The 16,231-nt window shown below is 39.4% G+C and overlaps 1 protein-coding gene across 1 annotated transcript; it reads left to right on the forward strand.

Annotated features, from left to right (window-relative positions):
* Nucleotides 1–1,408: 1,408 nt before the first annotated feature.
* slc43a2b (solute carrier family 43 member 2b) lies at nucleotides 1,409–15,272 on the forward strand. The gene is made up of 14 exons (XM_017418150.2): nucleotides 1,409–1,448; nucleotides 2,227–2,516; nucleotides 5,814–6,114; nucleotides 6,211–6,266; nucleotides 6,344–6,420; nucleotides 8,860–8,952; nucleotides 9,984–10,117; nucleotides 10,284–10,480; nucleotides 10,879–11,022; nucleotides 11,747–11,879; nucleotides 12,204–12,330; nucleotides 13,280–13,353; nucleotides 13,543–13,666; nucleotides 13,764–15,272. Exons 2-14 carry the CDS (start codon nucleotides 2,357–2,359, stop codon nucleotides 13,923–13,925), a joined length of 1,782 nt encoding a protein of 593 aa, XP_017273639.1. The 5' UTR covers nucleotides 1,409–1,448; nucleotides 2,227–2,356; the 3' UTR covers nucleotides 13,926–15,272.
* Nucleotides 15,273–16,231: the final 959 nt, after the last annotated feature.

Genomic DNA, 16,231 nt, shown 5'->3' on the forward strand with positions numbered 1-16,231 from the left:
ATTGATCACAGGCGAAACAGAGTCCACTCCAAGTCAGGACAAACACTTGTGTTCAAACTGGAAAACAAGTTGTCTTCATCAGTTTACTGATCTTATTGTTTTAAACAAAAATGTTAAACTTCTTTAACTTAATGTCTGCTTTAAGATCAGGAGGAAAAACAAACAAAAGATGCACAAAACTTTGGACCTAAGGGTTGTTTTGGCTATTCTGGAAGTTAAAAAACACACAGTCAGCAAGTCATTTATGAATTATGCAAACTTGTTTGTGGGATAAAGGAATAGTTCAGATCTTTTGAAGTAGGATTTTGTGGAAAGGATATGAACAATTAATATCTTACTTGTTGTAGATACCTCTTTAAACAATATCAGTTTAAATGAATAGAGTTTAATTTTGAATGCACTGATGAGCTAACGGCTAGCCTGAGCACAGCCAGGACCAAAGTGGACTGCAGCTATCTTAAAATAACTCCAGCTTTACACATTTTATGGTATTTCATTCAAATACCATTTTATAAACCTTTAAATTGCCACCAATTTTTCATTTCATTGTTGTTCTGGCAGAAATATTACAAAATTCCTGCTGGAAGTTCTTCAGGCTGCACTGGAAGTGCTGCGGCTAGCTGCTGCCACCGCTGTTTACACTTAACCACAAAGTTTTATGTCAATTTTTAAAATAGCTCTAAAATTTTTTAGAATGGAGTTGTTTTCAGATGGCAGCGATCCACATTCTTGGGCTCTCTTGCACTAGCTGTTAGCTCTTCAGCATCTGGTCAGAATGAAAATCGTTTTCTGCCAAATGAAAAATAGAGCTACAACAGGTAAGATATTCACTGCTCATAATCTTTCTACCAAATCCCACTTCATAGAATCTGAACTATAGATGCTGAGAAACATCTGTATCACATTTTTATAAATATTATGAAACAAAAACAATGACATAATGAAATTTGCTGGACAGTCTGTGGTAAACTGAAACCTAAACTGAGCCGAACATCCATGAATTCTGGGAATTAAACGTGTTCACATATAATAAGTAAATATAAGTCAACAGCTCGCATAACAGCTTAAACTGCGTCAGCGCTTCACTTTGCTCTCCTGTTCTATCAATACTGCTAATTGATCCGGAGAAGAGCTGATACACGCAGAGATATTTTCAGTCTTTAATTTTTAAAAAGTCAGCCGACTTCACTCTGATGTCATTGTAAAGAACATTTTTTTGATTACCTTTACATGACTACCATTTATAATAATACGTATATTTAAGGCATAATAAACTACATTATTCATCTGTATTATTACAACCTCCTCAGAAAGTGAGCAGAGCGCAGAAATCACACAGACAAAAGTCAATAGGGGGCGCCCTGTGCAGGCCCTCGGAGTGTATAAAAGTTGGATTTTACAGGTAGCTGTTCACTGAGAGCCACATCAGAGAGCAGGAGGCTGGAGAGGTGAGGAAAAATGTAGCGTTTGTTTGCGTCTGTTCTACATTTGCAGTTAGCTTTTAAACAAAGAAACAATGGTAAAACATTTTCTCCCTTGATTAATCAAAATATCACACAGAGAATCAGGCTTTTCATCAGTGTTGTGTTCTGATTGGATTATCTGTTTCCCATGAGACCTTACCACTGACTGCAGATACTTTTATGTGCTGCTCGTACAGATGGTGTGCGCACAATGCTTGGCTTTGTCACATAATTTGTTTGGGATGAACCACAGTAATTACAGAGAAATGTTTCGGTTGGATGGACTCGAGGGCACATTTAGGGGGTTTGTGTGGAAGAAATCGTCCCATTTTTTCTGCCTGGGTCCAGTTCGGGCCAGTTTGCTCAAGAGCAGGAACTTTGTGACGTCAGGATGTATGCTTCTTCTTTTCTTATTAATAACAATCTTATTTGTTTGGGGGGGGGCTTTGTTCCAGCAACCGAATGATGTGACAATCTTTGTATCAGCAAGAATGTTAATATTTGACCATCCATTGTCAGAATCAGTTGACTTCAATGTTGATTACTTCCTGTCTGTAACTGAAGAAAGACTTTTTATTTAATCAAAAAGTGTGACTGATACTTTATCATTTTCACTTTATTTCGAACTCTCAGAACAGTCATCTCCACTTCAGCTAAAAGCTTTATCTTGTCACCTTACAAAGCCAAACCTTCCTGTCGTTCACTGATTTCAGATAGGCTGACTGTAAAACCTCCCCCCTCCCTCCTGTACTTCTCTTTTCAGATAAGTGAGCCGTCTCTCTTCATCCCGAGCGTCAGTCAGGGAGGCTCTTCCAGCTTGCTCTGCTCTCCAAACTTCCCCTCTCTTTTCCTGCTCTTTGCTTCTCTCTTTTTGTCATTTCTTCTCCTCCGCCATGGCGCCAACCCTTGCCACGGCCTTCGCCAGGCGCTGGTGGATGGCCGTGACTGCCATCATCGAGAACCTGCTCTTCTCTGCTGTGCTGCTGGGATGGGGGTCGCTCCTCATCATGCTGAAGTCAGAGGGCTTCTACTCTTACCTCTGCACAGAGGAGGGTGAGTCAAAACCGAACTGAAAGTCTTGAATTATTCTCTGTATTTTGCTCAGAAAATATAAATGCTCTGTCTTCACAATGTTTAAAACTGTTTGGGGTATTTTGTTTGTTTGTTTGTTTTTTGAGGTTTAGTGTCTTTCAAAGTTAAGGTGAAGGAGTTCACAGACTGTGATTGCATTATCCTTTTAAAAGAGATGTAAATCAACACTACTGTCTTCCTGTCTCCTCTTAGAAGAATCAGTTTTTTTCTTTTACTGTGAAGAAGTCTCAACCTGTTTGCAGGACTCCAGAGATTAAACCCGATCAGTTAAACTCGGGTTAAAGCAGGCAGGCAAAGACTAAAAGCATCCAGTGTTTCTTGACAGATTAGCCCATTCTGCAGCACTTACCCCCTCTGAATTTACAGTAGCTCAAAACAAAGCAGACAACTTACTGAAAGAGACCCAGTGATTTATAACCATCCTTTAGCCTTCTCTCCCAAGTGATCCTCGTCCAAGCATTTCCATTTTTCTTCTTCTTCTTCTCCCTCTCATACACTAAAGTGTGCTTTGTGTGTCTGTGATACAGTGCCCTCCTACAAGACTTTTAGATGCCAGGAACAAGAGGGAGAACGATGAAGGGTGAAGGGTTAAGATTAATTCCTGAGGTGACAGGCAGAACCCGCTGACACCAGACTATTGACTGGATTACAGTTTTAGTCTCACTCTTTGGTTGTTATCGCCCACTGCCGAAAGGCGAAGGCAAGCAGAGTTTTTGTTTATGTGTTTGTGAGTCATTCTGCCATTAACTATTTTGAGTCAACTCTGTCTGTTAGCAAAATATCTCATGAACCATTGGAGGGATTTAAATAAAACTTTCAGGAAACAATAATTGGATGCACCTCTTCAAATTATAGACTTTGATACCCAACTGATTGGAGGATGGTTGCTTCAACCAAATGACTGTCAAAAACATAAAAATGGACATAATTAAGTTAGTTTTCCAGATATTGTGCTAAGATTTGCTGTGGTAGCTGAGAGTATTTTATAACACGTACTCCAAGTGTTACTTATTGCACAAGAAATTTGTATAAAACTTTGGCATTAATGCAGTCAACTGCGTTTTTCTGTTAGTAAATTATCTCAAGAGCCAGTGGATGGATTTTAACAATAGTTTCATCGCATGAAAGGCAGTGGATGATCTGCATACCTTCAAGAGATGCTAGGTCTTTGATTACTCATGAAAATGAAAGTAAATTAGCTGTGATATATATTATAAGTATTCCACCACTGAAGCAATGGCTGAACATTCAACCACACAAATGACTTTTTTCCTTCTAATGACGTAAGGGCAAAAAATCTGAGCTCAGCTCTTTTCAGGGATGTGACATGTGCGTGAGGAACAAAAAGATCCACATCAGGGTTTTATTGCTGGTAATATGGAAGTTCAAAGTTCTCTGATAATGGTCTAGGGAGGGAGGATTGATAGTAAAGTGATGAGCTGCAGAATTTAGCTTACCAGTAGAGAAGACGGCAAAAAAAAAAAAACAGTAGATAGACAGATAGCAGTGTGGAGCAGATTAGGTGTTTTCTGTTTAAGCAGGCTAACAACGAGTCACATCGTCAGTAAAAGGAGAAGGAAACTATGTGGTCTAGTCTGAGTTTCTGATAGCAGTGGGCGGCTGATCGACAACATAACAACCACTTCAGATAAAATGAGTCGTTTAAAAGTAGCTTCTTTACATGAGCTATTTTATTGTGATTTTATGTTACTAGGGTTAAAATACACTTCATTTTTTATTTTTGGGCATATTTATTAGCAAACCAAACAAAAACAATTACAGCATGTTTTTGCATGAGCAAAAATGAGCTGCCTTTTCAAGCATTCACTTTGCATTCTTTGTAAAAAACCCATTAACTACTATTAGTAATACAAAGTATTACAAAAATATGTGTAATTTCTGAGCAAGACTTTGGTGCTTCGTCACGAAATGGTGTTTCACACTGTAACGGTCCACACTTACATGCAGCTAGAATTTTATATCAGCTACAGTGTTTCCAAACTGTATTCCTTATCCTTCATCTCTTGGACTCTTCCTGGACTTTTGTACTTTCCCGTATTATCTGCTCAGCAGGTTCTGATAATAATGTTAATTACACTGTTAACGTATCACAGTTATTTTTATTATGGACAATTTAAAGTATCAATAAAAATCCAAACAGCATCTCTGGTTTTTAATTTCTGAGAGGAAATTAATTTGTCTGCTGCTTACTTTTCTTCTGTCGCTGCAGATTTTATGCTGACACGTTTTCATTTCCAGCTGAGGGTTTACCACACACCTCTGTGCAGTCATCCCACATGTGACCTCTGTGTGTTGGTCTGTCACAATCTTGGAAATAAACAGAAGTGCAACATTCAAATTTCAGCTGACAAAAAGCTAACCTAACCAAAAAAAACCACCTAAATGCTCCTGAATATCTTTGTTTGTCTGCATGATAATGTTTCATGGAAAAGTCTTATTTTTCAGGAAAACGGACACATTGTGGCCATCCCGACCCTCTTGCATTTTTCTCAGATCCTGTAAAAAAGCTCCTTAAAGGAATGCTTATTGCCCACTGCCTTTCATGCCAGAGTTTTAAACTAAACTCAAATTATGATGAGAAAAGACAGAGTTACATGCATTTTGATCAAACTTTGAAAATAATGGAATAATAATAATAATAATGGTGGCATAGCAGCGTAGTGATTAGAGCTGTTGCCTCCCAGCGAGAAGGTTGACCTGGGGCCTTTCTAGGCAGAGTTTACATGTTCTCCCTGTGCTCATGTGGGTTCACTCCAGGTGCTCCTGTTTCCTCCCACAGAACAAAAACATACATGTTAGGTTAATGGGTAACTGTAAAATGGTCCATAGGTATGAGTGAGAGTGTGAATGGTTGTTTGTCTCATTTGTCTCTGTGTCCCTGTGATGGACTTGAGACCTGTCCAAGGTGTCCCCTGCCTCTCCCCACTGGAGATAGACACCAGCTCCCTGTGACCTGGAAAGGAGAAGCAAGTAAAGAAAATAGATGGATGGAAAATAATAATATGAAGAAGAATATCTAGCACTTTAAGTATCAGCTACAACTACACCGAATTTTAGCACAATATCTGTAAAATTGACTGAATTATAGCCTTTGGGGGTTTTCTAAGGTGAGTTCTTGAATTGGGTTGGCTCCAAAAGTTAATCAGTTGTAGTTTGTAATCACCTTTCAGTGACAGGCGATAATAAAAAACAAAAAAAAAGTGAATTAACTTCATCTCTTCTGTCCACTGCCAACAGATTCCTCAGATAACAGCACCATCTACAATCTGTCCCAACCTCTGTCCACGCCAATGTCCGATGAGTACGCCAGCATCTTTGAAGACGGGGAGTCAAACATGAAATTGGGAGATGGGGTAGAGATGAGGCCCTTGGTGTCGGAAGGGCCCCTGAGGATGAACGGCTGGCTGATCTGTAAAGAACAAGATGAGATGTTGAACCTGGCTTTCACGGTGGGCTCCTTCCTGCTCTCGGCCATCACGCTGCCGCTGGGGATCGTCATGGATAAATATGGGCCTCGCAAGCTTCGGCTGCTGGGCAGGTGGGAAAAAATCAGACACACAGTTTTTAGAGAGTAAATCAAAGAAAAACAATAATTTGTTATTTATTTCTTCCATTTTTTATCTTTTTTTTTCAGCACATGCTTTGGATTTTCCTGCTTGCTCATTGCTTATGGAGCCTACAAACCAAATGGTAAATCACATTGATATAATATAACTTGTTTGTTTAAAATGGTGATGGTTGACTGCAGACATCTGTCTCATTTGCAGAACTGTCTGTCCTCATCTTCATTGCCCTGACTTTCAATGGCTTCGGGGGCATGTGCATGACCTTCACCTCTCTCACAGTAAGTGTCTGCACCACCTGTATGAGCCTGTTTAATCTTCCTGCTGCAGGGTGTTTGCACCTGCCGCCTGTTGTTTGTCCAGATGTATATTCCATATGTTCACAGCACTTTGTCTCAGTGGTACTGGTTTGTTGTGATTGTTGCTGGCTCCCTGCCTGCTCACCCTCTTCCTCCGCACTTGTCTGGCATTCCACTCAGTATTTTGTTTTTTTTTAACACTGAACTCAGTGTTCCCGGTTTTAGCCTCAGGTGGCAGGAAGGGAGATTGATTAAAGAGACAGGAAATGAAAACGGTTCATTAACACTTTCTGCTTCAAACTTCAAAAACATCACAGCAGGCAGACCCTCGCCGCAGTACATTTGCACAAAAAAGCCAACTCACTTTTTTTTTTTAATCTACTCGAATAAAAAAAAACATGTATGGATTTTTGAAGCCCACTTTAAAAGACACAAACTTTAAAAAAACGGGGACTCAATGTTTTATTCAGTAACATGAAAAATAAGAAAAAAACAATTTGTTTATTTCCAGTTGTGCACACCTCTTGGTAGTTTAGACAATATTTTTGTTTTGTTTTTTTCAAGCTAAATATATTTTTATCAGACCTGGAACCTGTTGGTCCTAACTATCTAAAAGATTGTTTCTAAAAGTAGTCTCTTGAGCTGACAAACCCTAAAGTTTAAGATTGTTACTAGTGTGTTACACCTTTGACTCCAAAGCCACTTTATTACAGAAAGTAAATCGTTAACATCTAATGGAATAAAAAGAATGTTTGCTATAAATCAAACTATTTCTCATGTCTGTATGGCAGTTGTAAGTGATATCACAGCCTCAGTTTACAGATGTTATCAAAACTGACATTTAGCACATCACACTTGATCACTCTGAATTAATCAGAGTACAGGGAATGACGTGAACTGTAAGAGGTACGGTGAATCAGAGCAGACGAACTCACATACACCCATGCAGAAGTACAACAGCACTTAAATGCTTAAGATCCTATAAAAGCTCACTTTGCTCCAGTTGACAAAGTTTAACAGACTTCACACAACCTCTTTTTGGGAGCAAAGTCTGCACTGCTCCCAAACCCTTTCAGCAAAGCCACTAATCTAAAAGCAAGGGAAAAACACAGATTCCTTTTATTATTTCCAGGGATCACAGGGTCACTGCTTTACCATTCATTTGCATTCTTTACCTGCTATTCTTCATTGCCCAGTCGCTTCTCTTTACCGTCAGTGTATTCTATGGTGACTCTCTCAGGAGCCCAGGGCTCTACCATGGTGATGCTGTTCACTAGCAAGAGGTTTTTCTCCACTAAATCTCTACTTCTAGACCACCACAGGCTACATTTTCACCTCCAGTGTTGTGTTTGTTGCACCCCACTAAATGTCTCATTAATTGCAGCCTTTTCTGTAAGCTTCGGTGCATCAGAGCCTCCATGAAACCATGTTTATCCCTTGGTTCATTTCACCTCCTAAACAACTAGAAATCCTTGGTGTTGGGTTAATCATTAGATACAAGCCTGATCCGTGACTTGTTGAACAGAACTTGCCCTCAGACCTTCAGGGGCTGTTTTTAGGCTGATGGCTGTTGGGTAACTCTCAGGTGTCATCAGCGACGCCGCATGGCTTCTCATTAATGTTGACCTTTTTAATTCAGGTCTATACATCAGCTAAAAAAGCCTCTCTAACGTTTAAAGCTCTGTGTCAGAGGGTGCTTCTTTAAAATAGTGCATTACAAACCAGCTGTAAATGCCTTTTCAGTGTAGCACACACATACATATACATATACATATACATATACATATACATATACATATACATATACATATACATATACATATACATATACATATACATATACATACACATAGCTTAGCTTCTCCAGATGTGTGTAATTGAATGAACTTGTTATTCAGTCACTTGTAAAACAAACCAGCAGGTGAATGATTTTTCTTTTGTCAGCGGTGTGCTGTAATGCAGCCAATTGTCCCTCAACTTTAAAATTCTTTAACTTCACATTGAAACAAAGGATACAACCAAAACAAAACAAAAAATGAACTCGTCTCCCTCACAATCTTATATGATCAGTTCTTCAACTCAGTCACTCCCTCTGACTGTTTCAGCTGTGTTATGTATGGGACAGCTGTGTGTGTTATATGATGCTGTGTTATGTTTCTTTTACTGGTTCTGTGTCACTTTGTTGTGTTTTTTTTCTGTTTCCTCTGATGTAGAGCCATGTTTGCTTGGTAATTGGTTCCCACTGTGCACTCTGACCCCAGTGTCAGTGGGCATCATCTTCATAATGCCCTCATTCTTTCCTCCACTTCTAAAAAGTGCAGCTGACTGTACTATGACACTGGCTGTAGTTTATTTAACCTTGTACTTATTATACCAGGCATTGTTTCACTTTTAACTTTCTTATTTCTTCTCACTGTCTAGCTCCCTAACATGTTTGGAAACCTCCGTTCAACCTTTATTGCCCTAATGATTGGCTCCTACGCCTCATCTGCCGTTACCTTCCCAGGTGTAAAGGTAAAAGTATAGTTTCACGTGCAAAGTTCTAGTATGCTCAAAAAAAAAACATTAAATATGTATAAACTAAGTGCATCATCTGTGATCAAGCTGGGGAGCAGCATGAGGAAAAGGTGCTAGGCTGTTGTGGCTGTGTATGGTTCTTCCACATGCTACTGAGGCGTCTGTTTGTTAAATGAAAAAAAAAAATCTTAAATTGCCAATATGACTTCTTTCTTCAGACTTCAATCATCCAATCTAATAAACAACTCTGAAAAGAGTCAATAGCAGAATAAGACAGAGAAGACTTGGCAAGTGTTTCATGGGTGCAACCCACACACTCAGCTCTGCTGCTCAACCCACAAATACATTTTCCTTCAAAATATAGCACCGTTTAAGGGGAAATAAACAGGCTTATTTAACAGTACTTTATTATACTGTTAAATAATATTCAGCAGCATAAGATTTATTGCCAAGAAGCGTTGTTACAACAAAGAATTAATGAACCAAACACAAATATCCTGACGTTGTGTGCTATGTTTATTTTGCTGCATTAATCTTACTGCTGCATTATTGTGCATACTGTATTTTATCACTGTAGAGATTTAATGCTGGAATTACTCAACGTGAAATCTATTTTACATGTAGTTGGGTGATTTAATCAATAGCAATGCATCATATTTCACAAGAATGTCTTTGATTTGTGCATTATGGTGTTCTATGAGAACAGTATAAAAATCAGCTTTAAGAAACAGAATACGTCATAATTAACTGTTTTGATAACACCTTTATATTCTGGACAAGTAGAGGGCAAAAAATGCTTTCTAAGAAGTTAAAGAAAATCTGAGTTTGTCAAATAAATGTAGAGAAAAGTGAAAAGTACAAAAACTGACCAAAAAGTTCAGTACAATTCAAAGGCGCTCACATTATTTGAGACAATTAATTGTGGATACAACTGCTTATTTTCATGAACCTATGGGTCCAGAGATTGATTTTAAACTTGTAAAAGAGACAATCTGATTTTTAATTTATCTGTGATGTTTTGTGCACAGGTCATCTATGATTTAGGTGTACCTTTTATTACCATACTGGTGGTGTGGGCTGCCTGTGCTGGACTGGTCTTGTTGAACTGCTTCTTCAACTGGCCACTGGAACCATTCCCTGGACCAGAAGACATGGACTACACGTCAGTAACCCACACACAAATGGCTGCACAGAGCTAACACATACTCCTACTTACATGGTGTATTTGAGAAACAGTGCTAGTTGAAATGTTAAAGAAATACTATTTCCATATGAGGAATTTGACTGAAGATTAAATAAAACAAATGATTTTTTCTTTACCGTTTCAGCGTAAAGATCAAGTTCAGCTGGTTGGGCTTCGATCATAAAATCACAGGGAAGCAGTTCTACAGACAAGTGACCACAGTGGGCCGTCGCCTGAGCGTGAGCAACAACGTGAAGCAGAAGGAGGTGGTCGGGAAAGATGGGCGCAATCTCTGCCTCTCCACCATGGACCTGGAGATGGACTGCAAGCCCCAGGAAGAATGTAAGAGTCCAATATTAATAATAATAAACAAACAAAAAGGATTTTCAATGCAGAGTATTTGGTGTATACTAAAAACAGAGGATTTTGAAGCACATCTGGATCCTTGTGATAGCCTCACATACAGTAGGTGCTCCTTTGAGGTTTCAACCAGACTTATATTTTCAAATAAGGCACTTTATGAGGTTTGTGGGAAAAGATGGGAAAAAAGACTTTGATCAACTCATTGCAGCCAGACTTGGTCTTCATATTGGTCACTGTCTTTTGTGCCAGACACTTTTTTTTGAAGTACATACTCAAAAAGTCCTATTTGCAGTTATAAATGAAATATTGTTTTTGTGCACCTCGACTAAATTATCATTAGTTAATTCTATTTTTTTCCTCCTTTTCTTGCACCACAGCTGAGTCATTCCTGAAGAGCATCATGAGCCCAATTTTCCTGCTCAGCGCTCTGACCATGTGCATCACTCAGCTGCGTCTCCTGTTCTACATGGGGGCCATGAACAACGTCCTGGAGTCCCTCTGTGGCAAAGACCTCAACACAGGTCAGTTTGTTTGCTTTTGCTCTGGAAACGTGTCCGTCACGGATGCCGTTTGCTGTTTAAAGAAAATCTCGATTACATCTCAAAAGCAACTGAACTTACTTGATTTAACTCAATTGTTTTCAGCTGAGAGGATAGAAGTTGGTAAGATGAAAAGCTTCCAGTTTGACCTGTAGATATTTTTATTTTAAATAGACAGCCACAAACAAACAAATTTAACCTCTAGTATTGGTTATTTAGTATTTATCATCATTTACAGTACTAGATTTCCCTTTCTGCCTTTTTTTTTTGTCACAGCTAGTTTTGTTCCTCCCTCAGTTGACTTGACTCTATACTAACCTTCGGCTGTCATTCAGCATTAATTTGAAACCACCAAGTAACATTAGTTTATTCATTAACTAACGCTGACCCTCAGAATCAGCCGAACAAACATCATACAAGCCGTTTCACATGACAAACATTTTATGTATCATTGGTCTCCGAGCCATAAACCCCCTTCCTAATGGTGTCGTATTGACTTTTGAACAACCTTGTTGTTGCACTCAATAAGGCTCTAATGCCTTGGACTAATTATTAACTGTACTGACAAATTCACCAGCTAGGACAACTTTGTCTTTTTCTGTCACCTTTTTTTAAACACCAAGAGATTCTTGCTTTTGCACAAAAAAGGATTTCATTGTTTTCCCTGCCACGTAATAAACCGCGTTGTCCTCGCTCTGCTCCTCAGTGAGTCTGTACTCCTCCATCTTTGGCGTGCTCCAGCTGCTTTGCTTGATGACCACCCCTGTGATCGGTCAGATCATGGACTGGAAACTGAAGGACTGCGATGACGGCGAAGACGACAAGGAGCCCTTCAGCAAGTGAGTCAAGCCTGAGTAGCTCATTGCCAAGAAGAATAACACACTCTGTTTTAACCCTTCGTTTTCAGTTGAAAAACACTGGCAACAGTGTCCAAACTCGAACAATAAACCCTGGTCTTTGTAAGAAAGACCCTCGGTTTTCATTACCAGGCCATCTGCCAGCCAAACTGTCATGTTTACTTTCCCAGAGGATGCCTCTCTATTTTCAGAATCAGGAATTAATACTCTCTGCAAGTTTGAGGAATCAAAAAAAATTTTTATGAAATATTGCAATATAAATGTTTAATCTGACCTATTTCTGGTGTTTTCTCATTTATCTACAAGGGGTGAAACAAAGCGCAGAGACAGAAAGACACAGAAAGTGACCAACGCCCTGCGAGCTTTCGTCCTCACAAACATGCTTTTGGTGGGATTTGGAATCACCTGCTTGATACCCAATCTCCCACTACAGGTGAGCAGCAAACCTGGTGTTAACCATGTGCACTGGCTGTCCTTGGTTAATGTTTACATTTTAAATGCTTTGTGTCTATAGGCAGAGCAATATCGAACTGTGAACAGATTCCTTGACTCTCAGCGGTCAGTGTGAAACTTGAGTAAATTACTCATTAACTGAAAGGATTGACAACATCCTCACCGGTGACCTTTCCTTGGTTCATTTTGGAAAAAATTAAATAAAATAAAAAACAGCAAACAAGTAGCCTGACTCTGCTCACTCAGATCGTTTAAAGTAGGGTTCTGTGAAAAGAGCGTGAGCAATTATTATCTTACCTGCTGTAGACAGATTTTGGGACGGTCTCAGTTTGGCGAAATCTGGAACAGTTCTGACCGTACTGATAAGCTAATGAGGGCTAACTTGCATGGGGCCAAGATCAAAGGGAATTCTAACCAACTTAAAACAACTTTATTCTCAAAGTATCAGAGGTTCATGCAAATGCTAGTTTAATAAAACTTTGCACTACTGTCAGGTTTGTATTACAAGGTTGTTTATGTAGAATTATTTAATTTGTTTTGCAAGAGCAAATGGCAGCTAGTTGTAGCACTTCTGGCGCAGCCCCGTGGGCCCTCATGGCAGGAATATTATGCTATGTCTGCGAGAATAACCACGTAATGCAAAATCCCCAGGGATGTAAAAGATTTTTAAAACAGCATTTTCACAAACTACTAAAATATTTGAAAGAGAAGCTGTTGTAAAGCTATCTACAGCAGGTAAGACATTCATTTTTCGTGCCCTCTCCACAGAGCCTTTCAAAAGACCCGAACTGTCCCTTTAAGCCTGACTACTAGCCAGAGGGAGTCCGTTCTTACAACAAACTGGATTTTTTTGTTTTGTTTTGTTTTGTTTAAGGGCATGGTGATCTAAATTACAAGTTCTGCTTTCTTCTGCTTTCATATTACCTCAGATTGTGTCTTTCATCTTACACACCGTGGTGAGAGGATTTATCCACTCTGCTGTTGGGGGTCTTTATGCTGCTGTGTAAGTATCAATGCTTTCTTTAACCTCTAATAATAATTTAAAAAAATAAATACTCAAATGATACACACATACACATTCATTTTTAATCTGTATTTGTGTCCTGTCTCTGAGTCATACTGTATACTGTCATAGTCTTGGCATTCTGGATGTTTCAGTGTTTCAGTAAACTGATCTCCTCTTCCTCTCTAGATATCCATCCTCACAGTTTGGCAGTTTAACTGGGATGCAGTCTTTAGCCAGTGCAGTTTTTGCTCTCCTGCAACAACCCCTGTTTTTGGCCATGATGGGACCTCTGGAAGGAGATCCATTCTGGGTAAGAATATAAACCCATGCAAACACACGCCCACACACACACACACACTTTAAAATTAAAACCCTTGGGCTTGTCTAATGCTGGTATCGTCCTCCAGGTTAATATCGGGCTCCTTGCCCTCAGTATGCTGGGCTTCTTGCTGCCTATCTACCTAATCTGCTTTAGACGGACGCTTTATCAACAGCAACGACAGAAAGCTGAAGACGCCAAGATATACATCAAAGTCAACGGCTCAGATATTCCAGAAGCCTTTGTTTAGAGGATGGAGGAAACAGAAAACGAAGAAGATGCCGAGAAACATGGGCAAGCCAAATATATATGCGTACAAGCATCAGAAATTAGTCATAAAAGGCCAGCCTAAAAGTTGAAGAAACAATTAGTAAGCTTCTCCATCACACAACGCCCATGTGTGGAAATTCCAAAATAGAAAAACTACTGGGAAAGTTGTCCCGAAAAGAAAAGATCCAATGAACGGTTGGTGAGGCGAAACATAAGGGGAGGAAAGAGCAAGAGAGGAAAAACTGTGAAAGGAAAGAGGCATCAGCCATCTGTATTCCCCCAAATTCTCTGAACTCTTTTTTTTTTTTAAATCTTCCCTTCCTTTTGAAACCAGCACGGCTCCTTTCCAGCATTTAGACTGCTTCAGCTTTCCCCTAAATGAGCAGAAAAAGGTTGTACGTCCGGCCTGCAAAAGCAACAAGATTATTAAAGGCGTCACTTTCACAAGCAGCCCCAGCATGCAATGCGTATTAAAGGTTTGGGTTTGTTATCTCTTTGTCATCTCTTTGCACGGTGATACCTGTCAGTTTATGTGCTGGTGTTTGAGCAAATTTAAGAGCAGAAACTTGTTGCTGATGTTTCTCAGGCAAGCAGAACGGTCAGTCACAATTGTGGAGCTAGATTTGCTGCAAGGCTAACATCTGATGACTCTGTCAGTGTGTTTCGCTAAAAAGTCATTCTTAATGTGTGTTTAGACTATTTATTTTTTTTTATTCTCTAGATTTTTCTCTTTTACACTTAACATAGGTGCCTTTGGAATGTACTTTTGAGCAGAAGTAACCATTAAATCATTTAAACATCAGCAAAATTATAGTCTCCCCTTTGGAATAAATGGTAATAGACAGGATGCTAAATAATTTATATTTATTTTGTCAATACACTTACCATCATTCGGATGCCTTAGCTCGAGTCAGGATTTCCTGCAGTTAGTCTGCCTGCTTATCGTGAAGAGAAAAACAGCACTTTTTACCCCCCTTTTCTACGCAATCTCAGTTCATGTCGGCACATTCTCCTAATGCTGCCTCGTAGCTTCAGAAGTGCATTGATTTTATTCCACACTTCCTCCATAAATATCTCGGTGTGTTTAACCCTCCTGAAGCCCTCATAAGAGAGAAAGATAGAGAGAGGTCAATCTGACCTGAAGGCCATGGGAGGGTTCAGTTGTTTGGAGAATGTCTTGTCCTGTACTGTTTCATGTGGTTAGAACCCCTTTCTACTGTCGCTGAAGATAAAGTACAGATATTTTTTAATGCAGGTGTCTATGTTTAATGTGGAAGAATTTGTGAGATTAATAAAGATTTTGCTTTTTCACTCTTCATCACTACCATCATCTGTTGTCTCTCTCTCTCTCTCTATGTATATATATATATATATATATGTGTGTGTGTGTGTGTGTAACAAATGTGTAAGTCAGCTGCTAATTTTTATAATCCATCAACCTATTATAATTTCAGAGAAAGTGCTTTATTACAGTTTTGAATATTTCAGCTGCTAACCAGCAGATGGCAGTATGAGTAGTTTGAGAGGGATCAAGCCATGATGCATTTGATACATGACAGTCTTTGAGGTCTGTGCTGTTAGGTTGTGATACAGAAACACCTGATAGATACAAATGTGTTCATTTTTCAGACAATTAACTCAAACTGCAAAAAACAGAGTACAGTTCTGAGCAATTATCACTGTTTTTATGTGCAAAAATTCACCTGAAAACACTCAGAATGTTCAAAACATTTCTGTGTTGTAAAGACAGTGCTTAGAAAGTAAGAAATGTTAGTCGGAGGGTTAGGGTTTCGACAGATGCTCCGGCTCCACACGCTTGCAACTAGATCTTTCCAGGACTGTCAGTGCTATGCTCCGCCACCTCACACCATGTTCCAGCACATTATTAGCACTCGCACATCTCATCACCTGAGACAAAATGTGAAAATCATCCCTCAAACCAGGAAAGATGGCTTCTGATGCTCTGCTCTTCTGCTACAGCTGAAAGCACTGTAAACTCACTGTGCCGCTACTGGTGAGCTAGTCCCACCGTGTTAAACAGGCAGGTTACAGTTATTTGAACTAGAAGGCCACTAAGCAGAGAGTACACCTTACATAAGACTTCCTGTAATATGTCATATTTAAAATGTAGGTTCTTCCTCTGCACGTGCTCCCCCTCTTCATGAAACTTGTGTGTCTCATGATGTTTCTCTGCAGCCAATCAGCCAAAACAATATCAGCACCCGTAGGGAAAGTGATGTAACAATGTTCTGCAGGAAATACTTGAATCTTGGCATTTACTGAACA

Source organism: Kryptolebias marmoratus, linkage group LG13 (assembly GCF_001649575.2).
Source record: "Kryptolebias marmoratus isolate JLee-2015 linkage group LG13, ASM164957v2, whole genome shotgun sequence".
NCBI classification, from domain to species: Eukaryota; Metazoa; Chordata; class Actinopteri; order Cyprinodontiformes; family Rivulidae; genus Kryptolebias; species Kryptolebias marmoratus.

Excerpts from the sequence above, each read along its gene's own strand:
- slc43a2b (XM_017418150.2), top strand. The coding sequence starts at position 2,357 with ATGGCGCCAACCCTTGCCACGGCCTTCGCCAGGCGCTGGTGGATGGCC. Across the intron at positions 6,421-8,859 it reads TGACCTTCACCTCTCTCACA|CTCCCTAACATGTTTGGAAA; the intron begins GTAAGTGTCTGC and ends CTCACTGTCTAG. Across the intron at positions 8,953-9,983 it reads TTACCTTCCCAGGTGTAAAG|GTCATCTATGATTTAGGTGT; the intron begins GTAAAAGTATAG and ends TTTTGTGCACAG.